The 22,648-nt window shown below is 56.0% G+C and overlaps 3 protein-coding genes across 3 annotated transcripts; 1 reads left to right on the forward strand and 2 right to left on the reverse strand.

Moving 5' to 3' along the window:
- Nucleotides 1-12,413: 12,413 nt before the first annotated feature.
- Nucleotides 12,414-13,152, forward strand: LOC309411878 (C-C motif chemokine 3-like; the record flags this gene model as incomplete). The annotated part of the gene is made up of 3 exons (XM_082008634.1): nt 12,414-12,486; nt 12,809-12,917; nt 13,059-13,152. 3 exons carry the CDS (start codon nt 12,414-12,416, stop codon nt 13,150-13,152), a joined length of 276 nt encoding a protein of 91 aa, XP_081864760.1.
- Nucleotides 13,153-14,279: 1,127 nt separating this feature from the next.
- Nucleotides 14,280-15,990, reverse strand: PHF7 (PHD finger protein 7; the record flags this gene model as incomplete). Its single annotated transcript, XM_082008747.1, has 7 exons — nt 14,280-14,523; nt 14,649-14,755; nt 14,870-15,032; nt 15,115-15,239; nt 15,549-15,650; nt 15,734-15,825; nt 15,912-15,990. 7 exons carry the CDS (start codon nt 15,988-15,990, stop codon nt 14,406-14,408), a joined length of 786 nt encoding a protein of 261 aa, XP_081864873.1. The 3' UTR covers nt 14,280-14,405.
- Nucleotides 15,991-21,676: 5,686 nt separating this feature from the next.
- Nucleotides 21,677-22,335, reverse strand: LOC309411730 (C-C motif chemokine 13-like; the record flags this gene model as incomplete). Its single annotated transcript, XM_082008431.1, has 3 exons — nt 21,677-21,782; nt 21,954-22,068; nt 22,263-22,335. The coding sequence occupies 3 exons, from the start codon at nt 22,333-22,335 to the stop codon at nt 21,677-21,679; spliced, it is 294 nt and encodes a 97-aa protein (XP_081864557.1).
- Nucleotides 22,336-22,648: the final 313 nt, after the last annotated feature.

Genomic DNA, 22,648 nt, shown 5'->3' on the forward strand with positions numbered 1-22,648 from the left:
TTAATTCCAGATGTAGAAGTGGACATCTTCAAACACCTCTCATTCCTGTGGGAATCCTTTGTTTGGAATGCAAAGCTTCTGTTCTCTTTACATTTTCTCACTAGATCAAGCACTTTCTGTTGCTTTTGCTGCTCCAGTGAACTTTGCATAGATTAACTTGTTTCCCTGTTCTGTGTAACACAGCTTCCAAATTAGACAAAGACAAAAGATGCTGTTGGTGTCTGCTAAAGTTGGACTTGTTTCTGATGGAGAGGTGCATGCAGCAAAATGTCTGCCTCATTAGTAAAACCTACTTGCATTTTATGGTTTTGTGTGTGTTTAAGTGCCTGTTTCACCATAAATCTTCAATCTGAGGAAGCAGACAATATGCAGCTGTAGCTAAAGTAGTAGTGCAGTTGAGCATGTGACATATGATGTAAAAATGAATGTTAATGTTGTTAAATATCTTGTTCTAAAAGCTAAGATGAAAAAAACGTATTCAATAAAATGCTTCAATTTTCACTTGCTAGTAACAGCTTTGAACTGAATGTTGTGTCAATATTACAACAACATTAACAAGGCAAGTTCTAAGAACAAACACAGAAATCTCTTCTGTACACATCTGCAGCAGACTGAGCACAGTGGGGGATAGCATCTGTAGCCAGCTCTGTTCTCAAACTTTTACCAGTCATGACAGTTACATGGCAAGCTGCACATCATGATGATCTGCAGTGGTGTCCTGCTGCCTGTTTTCTCAGCCTTGAGAATAGTTGCTGCCTTTGGCTGGGGGGGGGGGGTGTGTGTTAATTCTGTTCGTAGCTCTGCCTGATAGGAGATGTTTGCAGACTATTGGCTATTCCATGCACAAGCTTCTAATCTTCCTGAGAAAAACCTTGTGTGTGAGGTGGAGAAGCTGTCAGAGGTGTCAGACTGAAGAGGCAGATGCTGTTAAGGTCCTGGGTAGGTCGTACTGGCCAGAACTTGGACAGTGGCAAGAGAGGAAATGGTCCTAGAAGAAAACTACAAAACAACTCTGAACATGGTATTCTTGGATTTGGGGGTGGAGAGGAGTGCTGGCTTTTCCCTGGTTCTTATTTTCCTGTTTCCGCTTTTTGTCTTGCCACAGATAACTAAGCTTGTACCCTCATTCTGCCACATGTGCTGGGGCTTCCTTTTGCTCTCGTACCTGAGGTGCATCATAGTATAGGGCACAGAGGAAGAGAACTGTTCCACATGCACGATTAATTTATTTCTTTGGACTTAGTCCTGTATATCACAATGAAGAAAAGGATAAGGTCATGCTGCTGCCGGCTTAGAAGTGAAGCCTATTTGCACAAGCTGTTCCCAGCCTGCTGGCTGGTAGGTATTCTTGCTGTGCATTGCTCATTTGCAGCACCCTGTTCCTGTTATGGGTGTTTGAAAGATTAGATTGGGCAAGGGGAGCTGGGATCTGCTGGAGAAATGCTCACACAACCACAGATGAAGTCAGATGCATTGGGCTGTTGCTGGGAGGTCACTGCAAAGAGAAGTGCCATCTGGGCATTAGTTTGTTTAAAACCTAAATAAGTATTTGCAGCAATTAAATTTTGTATGTTGGTGCTTCTGATGCTCATATTTGCAGTATTGAACATGTCTTAAAACAGACAGCTAGAGCTATGTTGAGGAGGATGTGAGATTGTGTTTCAGATTGTCCTGGTTTCAGCTCTGTTTAGAAAAAAGTATGAGAAGCGTGAGCCCTGGTTTCCCCCAAAACAGGGAGGAGAACACAGACATCTTATTCTAATCAGTAATTGCAAGATTTGTGACGTTAAGGAGCGAGGTATTTCTCTGATGGTGCTGTCAGCATCCGAACACACAGCTGACGATGGTGCAGAGCTGTGGACCTGCGGGCAGCAGGCAGCAGATGGTGCTGCAATGCTGCTCTGCCGCACGGCTTAGCCCTGCTCTACAACAGTTCAGAAAGACCTGGCTCGGAAACCCTGCCTTGCTCCTTGGGAATCTCTGCCAATTTCTGCGTTCCCACACTAGCCTGAACTTGCTCGTATTATCTTCCTGGAGTTTAATCTGACATAATTTTTGATGGGGATTCAAAAGTGTGAGCACTATACCCTGAGAAGTGATTATTGCACAAACAGCTTAGTCCCATGGGTATGAGCTAGCTCCCCATATTACAAAAAAATCCGATAATAGTTCTGACACATCATTGTCATCAACAGACTGTGAAAATGGCCTTTGAGTGGATTTCATCCACGACTGCCAGAAGCATGTGGGATGCCACAGGTCCTGTGCTATGTGGTATTTTCAGTAATGCTATTTGAAACAAGCACAGGCCTGTTAAATTTGCAGAGCGTGGAAGAATTGTGGTGTGTAGTCTAAAAAGGGTGGGAGAGGCCTGAGAATGCTCTACAAGGGTCACTGCAAGGAGGAAAGAACAAATTCATCCTTTGTTTTCATGCTGGATAAGAGATGATGTTCTGGTCTCAAACTACAGGGAAAAATGGAAGAAAAAATAGCGCAGCAGTGAGGAAGTGCTAGCAGATCACCTGGAGAGCAAGGAAGTCTGTTCCTGGAGTGACACAGTGAGTGTTGATCTTCTGTGTGGAAGTTGATGACTCTCCCCAACCCTATTTTCTGTGTTTCTCTGAAAAGCCACTTGCTCTAACCCTAAGGGGCTCCCCCTCCCCTCATAAAAACCTTAGATAGGAAACCGTGTGGTCTTGCTCAACAGGGTGCTCCTGGTCTGAGCTGTGGGAGTGAACAAATGCCCTTTAGTCCTTAGGAGGCAGCATGTCCTCTTCAGGGACATGTCTCTTAAAGACCAGCCAGTTCATATTCACCTAGCCTGGATCCAGGGTTAACCTGGCCCTGGAAGGTAGGCAGCACAGCACATGTGGCTGGCCCCAAGGCATCTGCTCTTGACCTTTTCCTCCCTGCACTGCTGCTGCTAAGGAGTCTAATCACCAGCAGCATGATGAGGTCACATCCTGACTTCATGGACTGCTGTTGCAGAATTACGCACAAACGAGCTTGTCCCTGTTCTTGCTTGCAAACAGGCTGTCATCCTTACATCTCGCTGTGTCACTACCTCACTTCTCTCTAGCCTCGTGCGCTCTGAGCCAGCAAGGTATTTTGTTGTGTCTGGTGCCCAAGATACTTGTTCTCTGTTGCTGGAGGCTGCTGCCAACTTCTTGTGTCCCTTCCAGAGCATCCCTGGCACTTACACTCAGGAGTGTGCGTGGGGCACTAGGGTAGCACCCTTAATTTGCCATTGTCACGTGTGCTCCCAGCCTGCTGCTCTTGGTGATGGGGAATGTGGTGGGGACAGAGTGCTGGCATGGGGACAGCTGTGATGAGTTCTTCGTGGCAAAAATCACAGGTCAAACTTTTCACACAGCTCTTTGGGCAAAAGATAGGCCCACATGCAAGACTCAGCTATGTGTTGGTTTTTTTCTGATTCTCTGCACTCTTTGGACTCCTTTCCATCTTCCTCCAAGGCGTTTTCAGGGGCAGCTTTTTGGAGGGGCTCTATGCACACAGAGGAGCCCACCCCTGGGACTGCCCTGAGACCTTTAGACTGGGTTAGAAAGCAGTTTTCATACCAAGGAGCACTTTGGATTGGAATACCTCTCCTGGGAGGAGACAGCGTTGTCATGCTGATTTACACCCAGCAGCATTAGGGCAGGGAGTCCACAGGAATAAGCTGTCTCTTAGAAGGATAGTAAAGGGCTAATGGTCGCTGTTACTCCAGGCTTGGTCCTAAAAGCAAAGCCAAGAAGTGACAGCTTGTTACCTGCTGGGCAATAAACCTCTGCACTCTCACTGGGGAAGTCACAGAAGGAAAAATCTGTCCCCTTCAGCTGAAAAGTGGAAGAGACTGTCTAAAGAGCCAGCTTTGTGGCTGGGCCATGGGTGTGGGGGGATGCTGTGGGTGCTAGGGTTCACACGGTGGGGGATAGAAGTGAGAGACCTGGAAGGACCATTAAATAATCTTGCCTACAGCGTGATTCAGTCCTATGTCCTGTGGTTGAAAGAAACAAGGGGAAGAGGATACAAGCTGACCCCAGAAATAGTCTTGTGCCAGTAAATTTGAAAGGGAGATTCCAGAGAAAGAGGAAGTCAATAGAAAAAGCCTGAAAATTTAACATACCGTTATAAAAATCTTTCAACTCAGCAGAGAGGCATCCTAGGAAGCTCTGAGGGACTTGCAGGAGGTGATCAGAGCCATGTATGCAGAGGAAACCAAAAAGATAGAAATAGAACCCCCTGATGATCCCAAAGGAGAGTTGATATGGTACTTAGGTACTGCAGTGAAGGTGACTGTGTTCCTGTGGCAGCAAGGACAGTGAGCTGGGATGAGTAAATACAGACAATGTGAAGAGTAAAAGGTTGCAACTGCAAAACTGAATTCACTCCTGTGGAACAGAAGCAGCAAGCAGTCAGCTTTGGAGATGGGGGTGTCTGTGCTACAAGAGACTGCCTCAGCCCTGCTCCATCAGAGCAGAGAAAGAGGAGCTGTTAGCGACCGGGGTGTCCAAAAAGGGTGCTCCGGAGGAAGTGTCGAAGTGCTATTATTCAGTCATTCCAGACTGAATGGTTGAGCTGAGCAGGCCAGAGGGGTTTCAGAGTGAAGCAGTTAATCACATACCATAAACCCACAACCACAGAAGCCACCTCCAGTCCTGGAGGGGAACAAGTGAAGGTAGCGTTTGTCCTGAGAATAAGAGAGCAGGCAGCTGCTGTCTGCCCAGGCTGATGGCATTTGTACATTCCAAAACAACATTGTAGTTAGTGATACCTTTTAAAATAGGACTCTAAAACAGCTCTGTGAATAGGCCCTTGTAAAGATAAACCAGTTCAAATTCAGAAGGAAGATCACACCTCTAATCTGGCTGGTTTCTCGAGCATGCTGGTTGCACAGTAGGATTGATATCCATCTGAGTGGTGGTTGTTTTTTATCTGCCCTGCTTGGGTCAGAAACCCTCATGAGAAACTGCTTTCACGTGGAAATCTAATTTCCCATCTATTTGTACTCCCAGCCAGTTTCTACCCATACGTCCTTATATCAGCAGTGTCCACCGCTCCACTTTCCACCCCTGGTGTTGACTCCGATGCATTCACACAGATCAGTCCCTCATTTTCCCATTGTCTCAACCCAGGCTCTTTGCACTTGACTCTTCAAGTGCTGTGTAGCACCAGGGTCTTGTCACAGTCTTGTGATTTGTAGCATGGGCCTTTCCCTACCCCAGACATTTCTAGCTGACAGCCTCCCAAACTGGAAGGGCTGCTACTGCTATCCCTTGTCCCCAGCAGCATGATCATCCAGTCTGCACTGCTGAATCAAATCCCTTCTCCATTACTCCAGTCCTCAAGGTCATTATAATCTTTCTGTCTGATATCCTGGCCTCTTCTAGATTGATGATAGGATCTCGTTTTGCCTCATCAGCGAATTTCCTTTGCATTCTCCTGTTTTTTGTGCCAAGATCATTAATGCAAATGTTAAGCAGAATAATTTTTGAGGCAGAAACTCAAGGAACTGTACTGGTTCTGTCTAACACATCCCCTTTCAGCTGAAGCAATTACCATGCCCCTTTCAGGCAGCTCTTTGCCCACTTTACATTTCATATGCCGGTCACATCTTCTCTGGCTTAGCTAATAATTTACTGTGTGGCACCATTTCAAATGTCTTACTGAGGCCCAGACGAGTGAGATCTTCTGCATTTCCTTCATCGCAAATATCTGTGAACTTATAAAAGGAAGCTTTTAGGTTAGTGTCGATGTGCGTGAGGACCGATACTGCCTGCTGTACTGCAAATATGCTGTATCTTGTGCGATGCCTGAGGATCTGGAGAGGGGACTTCAGTGGGACGCATACGTCTGCAAAATACAAGATTATTTACATTAAACAGGGTTGGAAAAGACTGGGGTTTAACAGAGTTAGTTGATGGAGCAACATGCTAGCAGATGGCATTCACTCAGGAGTCATTTGAAATAGTGGTTTCTGTTTCTAAAGTCATACTTAGGGAAGAAAAAGGCCTGTGGTAATGTTTTTGAGTTATGGACAGATTTTAAAGATATTTGGGTCCTGAGTATTTGGCTCACGTGACTTAGAAGCCCCTGCTCCATTCTTCTTCAATGACATTCAGGTCCCCTAAATGCCATTTTCTTTAGAAAATGAGACTTAATGTCTTATTTTCTAGAGTTGATCTTTGGTGCTGCAAGTCCAAGGATTAAGCAGAATATTGGAGTGTGTGAAGGATGGGACAGAAACTAATTCTCCAAATGCCATAATATTGTTGTAGAAACCAGCAGGATGATCTCCGAATGCCACATTCAGCTCTGATCATTTTGACTCAGAGATGGATAGGGCTGAGAGAGATGACTTTGAGCCAGGTGATGAAAGCATTTAGCGACTTGGAGATGAAAGACTGAAAATAGTGGAGCAAATAGATGAAGGGAGCTTAAAAATAAACACTCAATATTGATTATTTACCCTTTCATGCAGAAGAAGAAAGGGACATCGACGTGGTTAAAACCACTTAAAGAGAGAAACGGTGCACTAGAGAGAAATATTTTGACACAAGGCATAATTAACATGTGAAACTCTCTGCCAGAAGGTCTCATTAAGGGCAAAAAGTGGAGAAGACAGAAGCAATTGCTATGAGATAACCTCAGCTATGTAAGTTTAGATAATTTTTTATTTTTAGTCTGTTTTCATGGAAATGGGACTTATGCAATCTGCTGTCTGGGTGCAGGAGGTAATGATAGTTGTCGTCTGCAAACTCAAAACTGAAATCACTTCTTGCAGTCGGACAACTTCTTTTTAAAGTCCCAGCGATGTATTCACATGGGCAGGCAGATCTCTGCAGAGGCAGTAGACAAGAGCCACTGGCTCTGCCAAAGTGCACAGAGCTGTCGGTCAGCACATCTGGGGGACCAGAGTCCATGTGCCCTTGCAAAACCAAGACTAGCCATGCTGAGAATTAGCCCCAGGGTTTTCCTCCCTGTGAGCATGAGGCACAGGAGACGAGTATCAGGATGGGGGGCAAGCACAGTGTGAGAGCCCGGGGAGGCTGTGGCTGCTGTTTGGGGGAGCTGGGGCAGAGCAAGGGTGGGCTCACAGTGTGGCAGGAAGGTGCCAGTGGGCTGGCAAGTGAGCTTGCAGCCTGGGTGTTTCACTGTGCCTTGTGCTCTGAATCTTGCTGCACACGAAGTATTTTGATTTGTATTTAGTGTTTAGGTGTGTTTAGATTTAGGTGAGGCAGGGTACTTTTCTCACGTAGACGCCTGCTCTGCTTACGCAGCATTTCTCCTCCCTGCTTTTGTTTAAGGACATGTATCTGCTTGCCTTAAGGAGCAATGGGTGCTTGAGGCTGGGGTCTGGGAGTCAATACAGGAGGTCTGAGAGAGGGTGAGAGAAGCTGAGTCTGCAGCCGTCCCTGGGTGAGGTGACTCCCCTGGGCTCGTCTCTAAGCTCTCAGACATGCTCTGAGTGTCCGTGGTCTGGTGGAACTGTGTCGGGTGGCTGGAGGGTGCCAGGCACGTGTGCCTGCAGTGTTAAAGGACCCTCTTTTTTTGTTGGACTTTACTAATCCCCTTGTGTTTTCCTGTACTGTGCGCACAGACGGGCGTGCTGCAACCTGCTGCCTGGGGAGAGATTATTTTTGCCCTTAACCACTCTCCTTTCAGTCTAGTGTCACTCAGGCTGCGGGGAGAAGAGTTCTAGCTTTGATCCAGGACCACAGAAAAATCTCTGTCCTGGTTTGTGTGCCTTTGTGCAGGGCATAACCCAGGATCCGCTGAGGGCAAAGAGACATTCAGGAATTTGAATTAAAAAGGTATCAGTGGGGACTGGTTTAGGAATTCCACCCTGAATGCTGAATTACTCTCATAAAACAATATATACAAGGGTCAGTGCCAGCTCACCGCCGGGTGCGACTGATGGCTGAGCTGTGTTCTCCCCGTAACCTCCAACCACGGGACCCCTTTGCATAATTTTTATCAATGATGACTGTCACTTCCCAGATGGATGTTGCATAATGCTGTGTGGTTTTCTCTACACTACATGGGATGGTGGTGTTGGCCGTTTCTTTAATTTCTTTCTGCCTGTGGTTTCTTTCTGTCTTACACTGGTGCACAGTGAAGGCAGAAGGGCTGCTCTGATCCCTTTGGTGCTGCCAAGTGCAGGGCCCCATGTGCCTGGCAGCCTCCATGAAAGAGGTGCAGAGAGCATCCCTCTGCCCTGACTCGGTCAGAAATACAGCCTGCTTCTCTCCGCTAGCAGGGACTTGTCCTCCGAGTAAACTCTGCGGAGGTGGGGAGGCTTTCCTGAAGTCGGCTGCAGACTGAGGCAGCTGTGTCTCGGCTTTGCTTTGCTGGCATGGGGACCAGAAGCGATGCTGTCCTCTGGCAATGGCTGAGATCATCCCTCGTCTTCTCTTCTAGGCTAAATGAATTCCACGACGTTGGCTGCCCTGTCTGGACATGGGACTTTCTTGCTGCTCTTTTCTTGCTTTTCTCCTATCATTTATTTCTTGAAATGCGAGGCCCTAAGCGGCAAGTTCCTCACCAGCAGCAGTCACCCCGGTACTGGGCAAATTTGGGGGCATGCTCTTGACCCCACACTGTCCCTGCTTGTTTCTGACTCCTCTCTCAGCGCAGCTCTTCACATGTCACCGTGCCTGGACTTGTCCCTCTCTGCCTTGCCAGCTGCCTGCCCAGTGGTCAGCAGTGATGGTCCCTCTGCTCTTCCCACGGTGCTCACAGCCCCTGGGGGTAATGTGGGTTTTAGACTTTAATTCCTGTGTTTTCTTAAGGAGACACGTGCAAGGCAGTGCCATAAAGCATCTGATAAGGCAAGACTAGTGTCCTGTTCGCTAATCACTGGCTTTCTGGTACCTCCCCCACTCCATGTGAGTTTGTCCTGCTAATCACCAGGGATTCAGAGATGGCAAAAGCCTGGCTTGGGAGAAAGTTAGGGGAATTTTTGGGGCCATTTTGTTTGATTACACCTGCCTTATCTACCTCTTCCTCACTTACTTGTTCCCTTTTCTCACCTATGTGCACTAAATTTTGATTGTGGCAAGCACTTGACCATAACTTCTTGTTTTGTTTATGCGAAGACAAGCCAAAAAGAGGTGGCATCTTTGGCTACCTGCTCCCCTTCCTAACTAATGGGCTTTTACCTTCTTTTGTTTTTCAAATTTGTGTTTGTAAAGCTGGGTTTTCTGGTCTCCTGTGGTTCCTCCCCTTCCCTTGAATTTCTCTCATGTTTCTCTGCTGGATTAGAAAGTCATCTGCTTACAGAGGTCTTCTGTGGCAGAGGAAATAAAACCATAAGTCATTTCTTCACTCTCCCTTTACATCAGTTCCTTATAATGAATTCTTTAAACACACTTAAACACAAACTATCTACTTTTGCTGAGCTGCAATTTTGTGCAATTCGTTGAAATATCCTTGATTCCAGTTAGAATGGAAAGTATTTCGTCAGCATCCAGTAAGAAGTCCCATCCGGCCCTCATCTAAATGGAGAACTGAAAGCTTGGCCAACTAATTCTGCAGCAAAGAGGAAATATTTTCAACATTTCCATCAGAAATAATCTTTGTAACTGTGAGATTTTCTGTGGTTCCTACCAGATGACAGGCTTTCCTCTGGTTACTGCTAAAGCCAATGCCCATAGATCATCATGCTTCTCCTTGTCGGTGCAATGATCTCCGTTTCTAATACTTGCTGGGTGTGGGATATTCCTTACCACAGTCCTGGCATTTCTTGTTTCCTGTTCCTATTCTCTTACCTGTCTCAATCCTTTTCTCTCTGCTTGGGCAGGCAAAGGGGTTACCACCAAGCCAGCGTTTGCCCACTGCACATCCCCAGCTGTGGGTCCTGTGACTTGGTTCTCCTGCCCAAGCCAAGCTCAACCCCTCAGGGCAGCTCTCCCCAGAAGTATTCCCCCCTGGGGTTTGGGTAGCTCAGCATCTTGTTCCTACAGTTGACCCAGAGAGCAACTGCTGCTTGCCTTTGTTATAACAGCCTGTTGCATGCTGGTGTCCCCCCTCACACTTCTCCTTGTTGGACAAAGCAAAGCTGGCTTGGTGAGGGCAGGAGAGATGCTAGAGTGGGGTGGTTGGAGGGCAGAGATCTGGGGCAGGTCTTTGTGGGAGACGTGGGGGTTTACAGGCAGAAGGCTTCATAAAAACAAAAGGCTTCTGCTGGCTGACACCCGAACTGGAGATTCTTCTGCACACAAAGAGGATACTTTGAGATTAGGAGAAACCTCTTAGTAACTCTGCAATGCCATTAACAGAAAAACTCATGCAGATCTTCAGTCCTCTGAGGAATTGAGTGTTTTCCTTCTGCTTTTGTGTATCCAGTGACATTTGAGAAACAGGAGCATTTACAGCAGGTATCACCTCTCCTCCAAGCCCTTCTCAAATGCCCCAGATGAAGACCCTGGTCACCATTAACTACAAAGGATTTATTAATTTGTGAGTAAATGTTCAGGCACAGAGCGGCTTAAACAGGAATAGTGGAAAGAGGCAGGTGGAGAAGGGAGCTGGAGAGGTCGTTTCTGTTCATATGTCTGCCTCGAAGCCAGATCAGCACTGCCTTGCTCCTCCTGAAGGTCTCTGGTGAGATGATTTATACCCATTCTCACCTCTGCCCCATCTTTTCTAAAAGAAACAATAATCACCTTTTCTCCTAATCCTACACCTCCTCTCAAACAAGTGCTAGCTCAGACAGACACATCCTTCAGACAGGGACCTGTCGGTAGGGGAAGGTTGTCTGGGCAAAAAAGGCCATTGTGGTCACCGTGAGGGTTATCCCTGCACCTGAATGGGGAGCATTGCCCCTGCCACGCGGTGCGGATGGGAGGACGGGCACAGCAATTGCTCAGTGTCTCGGTGAATTAGACTTCTCCCTTGAATCAGGGCGGCAGGAATTAGTCACACCCGAGCAAGGGTCAGGAAGCAGGCGGAGGGAGGCCGGGGCTTTGCGTGGTAGCTGAGAGCAGCAAACCTTTTGTGGCACCACCGGGCAGCATCAGGCAAGGCTGGAAAAAGCAAAAAAAGAAAAAAGGAGAAAGTAGCAAGTTTGACAGCCCTTTCCTTCTGGGTGTGCGCTGGTGGGGGCCTTAGGGACTTGCCCTCTGGGGTTGCAAGAGCTGCCCTTTTTCAGTCATGCTGTGATCTCCTCGAGGTTTCATCTGCCAGGCTGCAATGAGCTGATCTTAGTGGGCACCAGCAGAATCCTCCCTCCCTCCAGCTCATACTCTCAGTGCCCTATCTCTTGATGTGGACATATTTGCTTTTTTGGGGCTAAGATAGTAGAGAGAGCTTAAATTGGATGAAATTACCCTGCTTGGGAAGAAGTGGGCAAGCAGTAGTTGAAACAACTTGACTCTCAAGAGGCTGCAGAGCGCAGCCAAAATTAAAATCCTTAGAGAGGTGTAAATCCTCTGTTCACTGTGGGGACAGGGGAGGTGGCAGGCTGGGCTGCAGCCTGAGCCCGCTGCTCCAGCGCTACAGCAGGGCAACAGAGTCCAGGCCCTATGGGCTATCCGCTGCTCCGCGTCTCTGCAGCCTTTGCAGCATGAGAATACTGCTTTTGACTCTACTACCAGCAAAAAGGGACAAGTGTGAGACCCTCAGTGACTTCTAGCTCAACACAACTGCATTCCTTCGTGATCCTTCCTTTCCTACATGTCCAACCAAGAATCGGTGCTGTCTGTGGAGATGGATGTACGTGCAATGCATCGTAGGGGAGCTGAGGCTGTATCCCTGCCGTGACCGGTGGAGCAGGGTGAGAAGCAGGGTCTGGGGCTAAAGTGGGGATAAGCTGGGGTTTGACGCCGGGCCGTGGATTTCTGCCAGCAATAGCGGCGGTGGCTGGGGGTGTCCATGGTACGGCATCGGAGCTGGGCCGGGCTGTCCGTCCGCAGAGCAGCTCCGCAGCCCCCCGACACAGCAATGCTGCTGGGGCTGTCGCAAAGCAAACCCCTGCCTGCAGCTCGCTGGTCTTGCTTCTCGGCTGCCAGCTTGGGGACGCCGTCGGGGCTCTGGCCGCGCAGCTCAGTGCCGCAGCCCGACTCGTGGCCGGTGGGGTCCTTGCGGCAGCGGCAGGGTCGGTGTCGTGGGGGTTTGGGCTCCGGCCGGTCCCCGCCGGGCACCCACATGGAATCTGAAAGTCGCAGCCCCGTGGCCAGCGCTTCCCCTTCTGCGGTTTCCTTGCCTTCTCCAGCTCAGCAAAACTGGGCGATCCTGACATAATTTCCCCACTATGATGTACTCATTTTTTCTTTCCTTGAAACCCTGCGCCCGCCCAGCGGCCGCGGATAAAAGGAGGGCACCGCCACGGGGGCCGAGCAGCGTGCAGAGGAGAGCCTTGCAGCCCCCGCAGCTCCAGCCCCGCTCGCACATCCCTCGGCCCCCGCGGCACCATGAAGGTCCCTGCAGCCGCCCTGCTCGCTCTGCTGCTCGTGGCCACCAGCTCCCCGTCCGAGGCCCATCTCGGTGAGTCTGGCGTCACCGCGTCCTCCCCGGGGCTGGGTGTGCCGTCGCTCCACGGGAGCTGCCGGGGCAGCCAGAGAGCCCCATCCCCGTCAGCGGGGACCCTCGTGGCTGCAGAAGGGCTGGGAGCAGGAGAGCGCCGCCAACGCTGGGACTGGGGCTTGGGGCCAAGGGTCTCTTGGGGGGCCCCCGCCAGGGAATGTGACACAAGGCGGGGACGGCAGATGGCAAATCCCGGGGCAACCCCAAGGGCCATGGGAGCCAGAGCCTGTACTGGAGCCTGGGGTCTCACCAGGGCTGTCTGTCCCTCTCTCTGCCCTCACAGACGGTGTCCCCACCACCTGCTGCTTCAGCTACGTGCAACGCCCCGTCCCGCGCGGCCTCGTCGCCTCTGCCTACAGCACCAGCAGCAGCTGCACGCAGCCGGGCGTCATGTGAGTACCCACCGCCGCCGGGGCAGCGCCGCGAGGGTGGCCGGGAGGGGGCCGGGGACAGCCGGGGCGCTGCCGGCGGGACCCAGCGCAGGCAGCCCGCTGCCCCGGCCCAGCGCTCCTACACGGCTTTTCTCCCGGCAGCCTGGTCACCAAGAAGAAGAAGGAGCTGTGCGCAGAGCCCCGGGCACCCTGGGTGCAGGCGCATCTAAAGCACTTCCAGACCCTGAAGAACTGACCCTTCCCCGCGCCACCCGCCATTCCCCCGGCGGGCTCGGCTGCCGGCCCCGGGCACGCGAGACGGTGCTTGAACTGCAGCCTTCTTCAACGGGGAAATGGCTTCTATTTAACTTATTTAAGTTAAACTAAGTATTTTTTGCTAAGAAAAGGGAAAATACAAAAATAATTTAAAGGATATTAAAGTAATAATTTAAAGCAAATAGAACGGAAACTACATGAATGTGCCTGTTAAGGAAGAGTCAGGAGTTTTGATGCCTAAATAAAGTGTTTGTGCTATCTACCCCTTTGGGTGTCTGTCAAGTCCCCGCTGGAGCCCCGAGGCAGGAGAAGGGACCCGTGGGGACCCCCTTGCCCTCCCCATGCCCTGCGTTGGCTGCTCCCCCCTGGGCAGGGCGGCCTCGGCCCCATGGCAGCTGCCGTGGTGCTTCCCCCTCCCCAGCCGTGGTTCAGCTCTGATGCCACCCACCATGTCCCCACGGGGTGACACCAGCACCTCACCCGGGGCTGCCAGTGCTGCCTCTTGTTCGGGGAACGGCCTGGCGGCATCCGCAGTGCTGCCAGGAGAGTCGGGGCCCCCGCGGAGGCCCTTGCCCTGCAGTGCTCAGGCACAGCGGCAAACCCACGTGTGACATCCCAGCTTTTATTAGTGAGGATCTGCAGGTTTCTGCGATGGAGGCTGGGAGGGCAGTTGCGTGTCACGTTGTCCTGCGAGGATCCTGGCCTCCTCTTGCTCAGCCCACGCACTAGGAGCCGGGCGCCGTGTGAGCGTCCCTGCGCCGGCAGGGCTGGCGTCTGGCCCGGCTGCATCCGTGGGCACTGCAAGGGGCAGGGAAATGAGGAGCACAACCAGCCCACGCAATGCTCTCTCCCTCCCCAGATCACAGCCTGCGACCCTGTCCCCCCAGCTGCACCCTCACCGGTGCCCATGCCACTGCAGCAGTCGCTGCACTCCCAGGTGTCGGCATCCTCTCCCACGGCGGAGCAGCGCTGGTGGGTCCCGCGGGAGCCACAAGAGCTGCAGAGCAGAAGCCTCCAAGGCCTGGGGGAGCAACGGCACCTGCTGCCACCACAGGCCCCGAGCGGAGCCCACCTCCACCCCGCTCCCCCGCAGGCTGCCGGGGCTGAGCTGCCGGCACATGCCCCCCGTGCCATGCCCGTCTCGGCATGCCAGGGAACCTCCGCCCCTGCCCAAAGGAGGAGACGAAGGAATCGTCTCCTTGCTGGGGCTGCAGGGACCAGGGCTGCCAGCACTCACCCGTTCTCCTCCGCCTGCTCCCGTCCTGCCGGGCACAGGCACTGCCCCGCGTCGCAGGAGCTGTGCCGCTGGTAGTGGTCAGCGAAGGCCCCGTCCTCCTCCCAGGCAGCATCCCTGTGTGAGCTGGGGAGCGCTCAGCCCCGCGGGCCTGCGGGACATCCCGCCGGCCCCCGGGGAGGCAGGAGGGGACCGGCTGGAGCATCGCGGAGGGGCAGGGAGGGAGAGGCGAGGGCACCGACCTATCGGGGATTTTGATGCCCAGGCGAAACATCTCTGCCTGGAAGGTTGCCATGTCCTGGCAGAGCGGGCAGCGGAAGTGGTGCAGGGCAGAGCGCAGCGCCTGGCTCTGGGGCAGAGGTGGCATCAACAGCAGCGGTGGGGTCCCGCTCCCAGCCCGGGAGCTGGGCAACAGGGTGACAGCAGGGGTGACCACGTCAGGGGCGACGACGATGCCGCCTACCTGGATGCAGCGGCGGTGGAACCAGGCGCTGGCGCACGCGGGACAGACCAGGGTGCCGTAGCAGGGCCGCCCCGCCACCGCCTCCTGGCAGATGAGGCACGGGGTCTGGTCCTGCCGCACCGCCCGCACCCGCTGCACCGGCCGGTGCTTCCAGCAGAAAGACCTCAGGGATGGAGGAGACAGGTCAGCCTCAACCCTCCTCTGCCTCGGCCCTGGTCCCAGCCCCGTGGGGTGGCTACTCTCACCTGAACTCCCCGAAGAACTGAGAGACGCAGCCACGCTCTCTCCCGCAGGGGAAGTGGAAGATTCGGCGGCAGCGCCGGCCCCGGCAGGTAACCGAGGCGCCCCGCAGATGGCAGATGCAGCACTTCTAGGGACAGCACGGAGGTGGATGGCGTCAGCGCCGCACACTGCCGGGGAGCCCGCTTCGCCCTCACCCAGCACAGCCCCACCACTTTTTGATGTGCCACCTGGCTGGTGACACCAGACCACCGATAAAGCCACCTACCCTCTCCAAACCCCTAAATTCTGCCAAAACGGGCCTTTCTGGGTCAGGGAGGGTCTGGGGGGTTGCGCTCAGGCAACTGCCAGAGCAATCCTTGGGGGCTACTGGCCTCTGCGGCACCGGACATGGGGCATGTGGACCATGGTGGGGATGGACATGTGCCCCCAGCCTCACCTTCTGTGCCACCCGCTCCAGCTCCTGTCGGATGTCGGGGAGGAGGAAGCCATAGAAGCCCTCTCCATGGGCCCCTCTCTGCCTCAGCCCGCTGGCGTGGTACTGCGAGAGGGGAAAGTGTGCCAGCGGCTGCCGGGGGAGCGGGCGCTGTCGGGGAGCGGGGGGTGTCGAGCCCAGGGGCTCACCAGGCAGTTCTCATGGACGCGGAGCCCATCCTGAGAGCGCAGCGGCCCAACCACTTCGGGGTCACAGTCTTGCCGCTGGCACAGGCCGCACACTGCCGGGGGACGGTGGCACCGTCACCCCCAGCACTGTGCCCGCGGGGGTAATGCCAGGAGCAGGATGAGGGAGAGGCCACAGCACCTTCCCACAGTGTGGGGGCCACTTCATGCACAACAGGGGGGGACCGCGGCGTCTTGCGGCGCCTCGACCTCGGCGCCATCACCGCAAGTGGCTGCAGTGAAAGGACGTGGCTGGGCGTGGGAACGTTGGTGCAGTCGCAGCCCGTCCTGGTGCTCAGCGCCGCTGAGCCGGGGGTGGTTGCACAGGGGTATTTAGCAGTGCAGGGTGTTTGTGACCCGGCACCGCACGCATGTACAGCCACAAATAGGATCCCACATGTGCAGAGCCGCATCACAAACATCCCCAGGACCCGTCATTACCTTTCCTGCATCTGGGACCTGTGGCTTGGCACCGGGCTGTGATCTGGGGAGGGAGAGAGCATTGCGTGGGCTGGTTGTGCTCCTCATCTCCCTGCCCCTTGCAGTGCCCACGGATGCAGCCCGGCCAGACGCCAGCCCCGCCGGCGCAGGGACGCTCACACGGCGCCCGGCTCCTAGTGCGTGGGCTGAGCAAGAGGAGGCCAGGATCCTCGCAGGACAACGTGACACGCAACTGCCCTCCCAGCCTCCATCGCAGAAACCTGCAGATCCTCACTAATAAAAGCTGGGATGTCACACGTGGGTTTGCCGCTGTGCCTGAGCACTGCAGGGCAAGGGCCTCCGCGGGGGCCCCGACTCTCCTGGCAGCACTGCGGATGCCGCCAGGCCGTTCCCCGAACAAGAGGCAGCACTGGCAGCCCCGGGTGAGGTGCTGGTGTCACCCCGTGGGGACATGGTGGGTAGCATCAGAGCTGAACCACGGCTGGGGAGGGGGAAGCACCACGGCAGCTGCCATGGGGCCGAGGCCGCCCTGCCCAGGGGGGAGCAGCCAACGCAGGGCATGGGGAGGGCAAGGGGGTCCCCACGGGTCCCTTCTCCTGCCTCGGGGCTCCAGCGGGGACTTGACAGACACCCAAAGGGGTAGATAGCACAAACACTTTATTTAGGCATCAAAACTCCTGACTCTTCCTTAACAGGCACATTCATGTAGTTTCCGTTCTATTTGCTTTAAATTATTACTTTAATATCCTTTAAATTATTTTTGTATTTTCCCTTTTCTTAGCAAAAAATACTTAGTTTAACTTAAATAAGTTAAATAGAAGCCATTTCCCCGTTGAAGAAGGCTGCAGTTCAAGCACCGTCTCGCGTGCCCGGGGCCGGCAGCCGAGCCCGCCGGGGGAATGGCGGGTGGCGCGGGGAAGGGTCAGTTCTTCAGGGTCTGGAAGTGCTTTAGATGCGCCTGCACCCAGGGTGCCCGGGGCTCTGCGCACAGCTCCTTCTTCTTCTTGGTGACCAGGCTGCCGGGAGAAAAGCCGTGTAGGAGCGCTGGGCCGGGGCAGCGGGCTGCCTGCGCTGGGTCCCGCCGGCAGCGCCCCGGCTGTCCCCGGCCCCCTCCCGGCCACCCTCGCGGCGCTGCCCCGGCGGCGGTGGGTACTCACATGACGCCCGGCTGCGTGCAGCTGCTGCTGGTGCTGTAGGCAGAGGCGACGAGGCCGCGCGGGACGGGGCGTTGCACGTAGCTGAAGCAGCAGGTGGTGGGGACACCGTCTGTGAGGGCAGAGAGAGGGACAGACAGCCCTGGTGAGACCCCAGGCTCCAGTACAGGCTCTGGCTCCCATGGCCCTTGGGGTTGCCCCGGGATTTGCCATCTGCCGTCCCCGCCTTGTGTCACATTCCCTGGCGGGGGCCCCCCAAGAGACCCTTGGCCCCAAGCCCCAGTCCCAGCGTTGGCGGCGCTCTCCTGCTCCCAGCCCTTCTGCAGCCACGAGGGTCCCCGCTGACGGGGATGGGGCTCTCTGGCTGCCCCGGCAGCTCCCGTGGAGCGACGGCACACCCAGCCCCGGGGAGGACGCGGTGACGCCAGACTCACCGAGATGGGCCTCGGACGGGGAGCTGGTGGCCACGAGCAGCAGAGCGAGCAGGGCGGCTGCAGGGACCTTCATGGTGCCGCGGGGGCCGAGGGATGTGCGAGCGGGGCTGGAGCTGCGGGGGCTGCAAGGCTCTCCTCTGCACGCTGCTCGGCCCCCGTGGTGGTGCCCTCCTTTTATCCGCAGCCGCTGGGCGGGCGCAGGGTTTCAAGGAAAGAAAAAATGAGTACATCATAGTGGGGAAATTATGTCAGGATCGCCCAGTTTTGCTGAGCTGGAGAAGGCAAGGAAACCGCAGAAGGGGAAGCGCTGGCCACGGGGCTGCGACTTTCAGATTCCATGTGGGTGCCCGGCGGGGACTGGCCGGAGCCCAAACCCCCACGACACCGACCCTGCCGCTGCCGCAAGGACCCCACCGGCCACGAGTCGGGCTGCGGCACCGAGCTGCGCGGCCAGAGCCCCGACGCTTCTCGGCTGCCGGCTTGGGGACGCCAAGACCAGCGAGCTGCAGGCAGGGATTTGCTTTGCGACAGCCCCAGCAGCATCGCTGTGTCGGGGGGCTGCGGAGCTGCTCTGCGGACGGACAGCCCGGCCCAGCTCCGATGCCGTACCATGGACACCCCCGGCCACCGCCGCTATTGCTGGCAGAAATCCACGGCCCGGCGTCAAACCCCAGCTTATCCCCACTTTAGCCCCAGACCCTGCTTCTCACCCTGCTCCACCGGTCACGGCAGGGATACAGCCGAAGCTCCGAAGCTCCGTGGCCAGAGCCTGATGGGAGCCAGGCGGGTGAAGGCTGCTCCAGCTTCCGTGCGCTCGCTGGAAACCTTCTGCAAGCACCTGCGTTTCCAAACTCTTGTTGTTAGGGAATTTATTGACATGAGTGACTGGCCCGTTGTGGCCTGATACCCTCCCTTTGCCATCCCCATTGCCACAGCAGCGGGGTGGATGGGCTCCAGGAGCCGCCAGAGGATTTTCCCACAAGATGACGTGATTCCTGGGGACCTGGAGCCCGCCGGCACGCGGAGGGTCAACCCCACGGGTGCCCATCTTGGGGTCTGGCCGGGGCTGAAGGACAGCGCTAAACCTCCAAGCATCCCTCCTTCTGCGGCCACCCCTGTCTAAGCCCTTGATCCATCTGGGAAAAAACCAAACCACCTGCCCCCTCGCCCAACCTTTCTCCCCTTGCCAGCCTGCGCCTGCCTTTATCCCTGCCTCGTCCCATCCCACCGGGCGGGCAGCGGCCCGGGCAGGGGCTGCTTCGTCCTGGGGGGAGCTGGGTCTTCAGCCCCAGCCCTTCGGGATTCCCTGCCCTCCCAGGGGCTCCTGGGCTGTTCCTGGCTCCCCGCGGGGATGCCGAGCCCCGACGTGACCCCTCTTTTCTCGCGCAGGAATCATGTCGTCTCACTCCAGCTGCAGGTCAGCACGAGGTGTTTTAATTAAACCCGTCGAGGGACGTACGGTAGTGCGGAGGGGGTGACGGCAGGGGAGCGGACGGAGCCGGCTCCGTAACTTAACGAGATGAGAACGTACAGATAATTGCGGGACGCAAATGGATGGAGCTTGTGTGGAAGGCAGCTTCACGTGGAGGCGCTGGTCGGGTCCTTCTGCTGCCGGTACCGCCGGAACCAGCCCTCCTCCGGGTCCACACAGAACTTCTTCCCCTTCAGCAGCTCCACGCTGTGGGGGAGAGAGGGGCTGTGTTAGCTGGGGGGATGTGGGATCGGGCTGTGCCCCGGGGTTCCCCTGCCAGCCTGGGGATGCCTGCAGCATCCCCCAAAAGTGCTGATTTTTAGTAATCTCTGAAACCTTGGCTTCCTTCCCTTTTTCCTGGCTGGCAGCTGAAATGGGGGATTTTGGGGCTATTTGGGACAAAGCGTCAAGGAGGGAGGTGTGTGTGCAAAGAGCCAGGGCAGGGCACCCCCACTCACAGTACCCTTTGGGGGCGGCTTCTTTTGGCAGATCCCCGAAGGCAGAACGACTGGTAGGGAAGGTGGGCGAGCGAGGGTAAGGAGCGGGGTTCCAGGGAGGAAGGCTGGGTGGAGGCCGTGGGTACTCACCGCACAGCTCTGCGGGACCAGTGGGAGGATATCTTCTAGTTGCTCCTGATGAGGAAGGCCGGGATTTTCTGCTGGATGAACATCTCCTTGTAGCAGCACGCGCCATAGGGGCTGCGGACTGAGAGCAGGGGAGAGGGGTTGGTCGTCTCCCACCCACGAGGGGTGTGGGTGCTGCCCCAAGGGTGCCGGGGAGGAAGCCACCCCCAAGCCTATTTTTGCTCCTTTTGAACAGGACTGGGACAGTCCTTGCTCAGCTGGTGATGCCCCTCAGCCCCCCAAGCCCCCGGCAGAAGCAGGAGTTGAAGCTCTCATTGCCCTTCCTGACCCTCCCAAACCCTGGCAGCCGGAGGAGCCAGGGACGGCACTGGGACACCCGTGGCAAAGGCTCCGTGTCAGTACTCACAGGAGATGCCCTGGCTTCCAGTCCAGAACGCCGCCAGCAGCAGGGTGAGCAGGGCCAAGGAGAAGACCTTCATGTCCAACCTGGGGCTCTGTCAGTGCCAGCAGCTCTTGCTGGCTCGGGGACACCAAGAGCTATCTGCCTCTCCTGCCTGCACCTCGGCGTGGTGTAGCCCCCAGCCAGGCTTTCCATGACAGCTTTGGACTCTCCCCGGGGAAAGAACCACCCAAAGATATTGATAAAAGGCAACCGGGGAATGGAAATTCCTTCTCCTGGCCCCTCCGGCCCCTGCGGTACCTGGGGGCTGCTGGAAATTGTGGCGAGCAGCCGGCAGCTCTGTGCCCCCGGTGATGCGCCGCGGCCGGCAGTCTATTTTGGGTTTGGTTTTTGCCGCCAGCAAACCACACAGGATGATGCTCGCGCTTGCCAAAGCCCTGGGGGAGTTTATTTTCACCCCCCCCTCCCCGCCGCCGTCAGCCAGGCTGCGATGCCTCTCTACAGCTTTGCCGCAGGGTGAGCGGCGCAGGGGTGGCCTGGCTCACCCCGGCCCCCCCAGACCCAGCGCCGGCTGCCCGTCGCAGTGGCTGTGCCCATCGCGGCGCTTGTCACCGTGGCTGTGCCCGCCGTGGCGTCGCAGGAGCGTGGGCTGTCCGTGGGGCCCGACCAGGCATCCCTGAGGGGCAGCTCTGATGGAATTTGGGCCGGGGGTCTCCACTCATTAGGATGGCTGACGAGCAGCACGGGAAGCCCTCTCCTCACGGGCTGTGCCTGCCTCTTGCCCCTCTCACTGGTGGCTTCCCCAAAGCCCACATGGACATGGTTCAGCCCCACACACTCCCCCGACCCCCTCGTGGCGACACGCTTGGGGCTTCGGCTCTTCCCGGCTCCTTACTGACCTCAGCACTTACAGATGTGGCTCAACACCCGGGTAGGAAGCCGGCAGCAGGATCTGCCTGCTCCCAAGAGACTTCCACCGCCAGATGTTTGCGTGCGTGAGATCACGTTTAATTCTGTTCAGTGTGTTGTACAAAAAATAACCGCGGAGCTGCTCCCCCTTAACCCCTCTGCTGCTGCCAGGCCGGTGAGCGCAGCCTCGCTGACGCGCTGCGGCTGCCTGCGAGGGGTACAAACGCAAAGCACACGAAGCAGGACTGAGAGCACGGGGGCCGGCGGCGGGTCTGGACCCCGGCGCCCCGTGGGGTTGGCACACCCCGTCCCGGTGGGATGCTGGGGATGGCAAAGGCCATTTGCCTTCGGGGAGGTGGTGAGGGTGGGTCGTGGCAGCGTGGTGGGGAGCACGTCCCCCACGAGCTGCTATGTCCGAACGTCGTGTCCCCGCAGCCACCTCTGCAAAGGGGGCACCTTCGCGGTGTCCCGTCCCCCACGGAGGGGACTCTCGGCGCTGCCTCCAGCCGCCCCGCTAGCTGGGGATGGAGAAGGAGCTGACTTGGAAGCTCTGCTGGTACCTCTTCACCCAAGCCCTGCTCGCCTGGGCACAGATCTCCTTTCCACTCCTCACCCTGAAGCTGGAGCAGAGAAGACGGGGTTAGCAGGGTGGTGGTATGGGGACCCTGGCACTGAGCTTCCGAGGGGCTCAAAGGCACAGAGGATCAGGATTGGACCCACCAAAGCAAGGCATGGGGTCTGGCAGGGTCTAGAGAGGCTTTTACCCCCAGGGCTCTGTTTAGGGTACTTACATCACAGCCTGGTGCGGGCACTCGGGGCTGGTGGGGTAGCAGGCGACGACGTTGTTTCTCTTGATCCTTCTTGTCTGGAAGTTGAAGCAGCACTTGTCCGGCACAGCTGGGGCTCCTGGGGGGACAGCGCAAGCTCAGCTTAGCTGCAAGACACACCCCCCCACCATCTCAGCCCTCCCACCCTGGGCACGGCGGCTCTTTGGGGGGAGTCCCCCTTGCACCCCGTGCACGAAGCCAACCCGTCCCCATGGCTCCAGGGGCTGTCCCCGTCCCCCAGCCCGCAGGGATGGAGCAGGCGGCAGTGCTCACTCTGAGCCAGGCCCTGGCAGCACAGCGTGGCGAGGAGGAGGAGGGTGCAGACCACCCCGGCTGCCTGCATCATGCTGGGCTGCAGGAGGGCTGCCCGGTGGCACCGGGGCAGAGCTGCTCTCTGCTGGGGTCCGGGATGCTGGGCTGCTTTTATGGGGGAGCAGCCGGGGCCGGCTTTCCCCAGGGCCGGCGGTTGCGTGGGCGGGGGGAGGATGTGGTGCCTCACCATGTCCCAAAGCACAGAGAGTGAGCAATACTCATCCCCTCCCAGCACAGCCCCGGGAAGATTCTGCTCCTGATTCGGGCCTTGGGATTTGTCCTTTTGGCCCCCGATGGGCTTGGGATTTTCCCTGAGCTTCTGCCTCCAGCGTTAGGGCTGGTGGCCG

This window comes from Phaethon aethereus (assembly GCF_964289735.1).
Source record: "Phaethon aethereus genome assembly, chromosome: 19".
NCBI lineage: Eukaryota > Metazoa > Chordata > Aves > Phaethontiformes > Phaethontidae > Phaethon > Phaethon aethereus.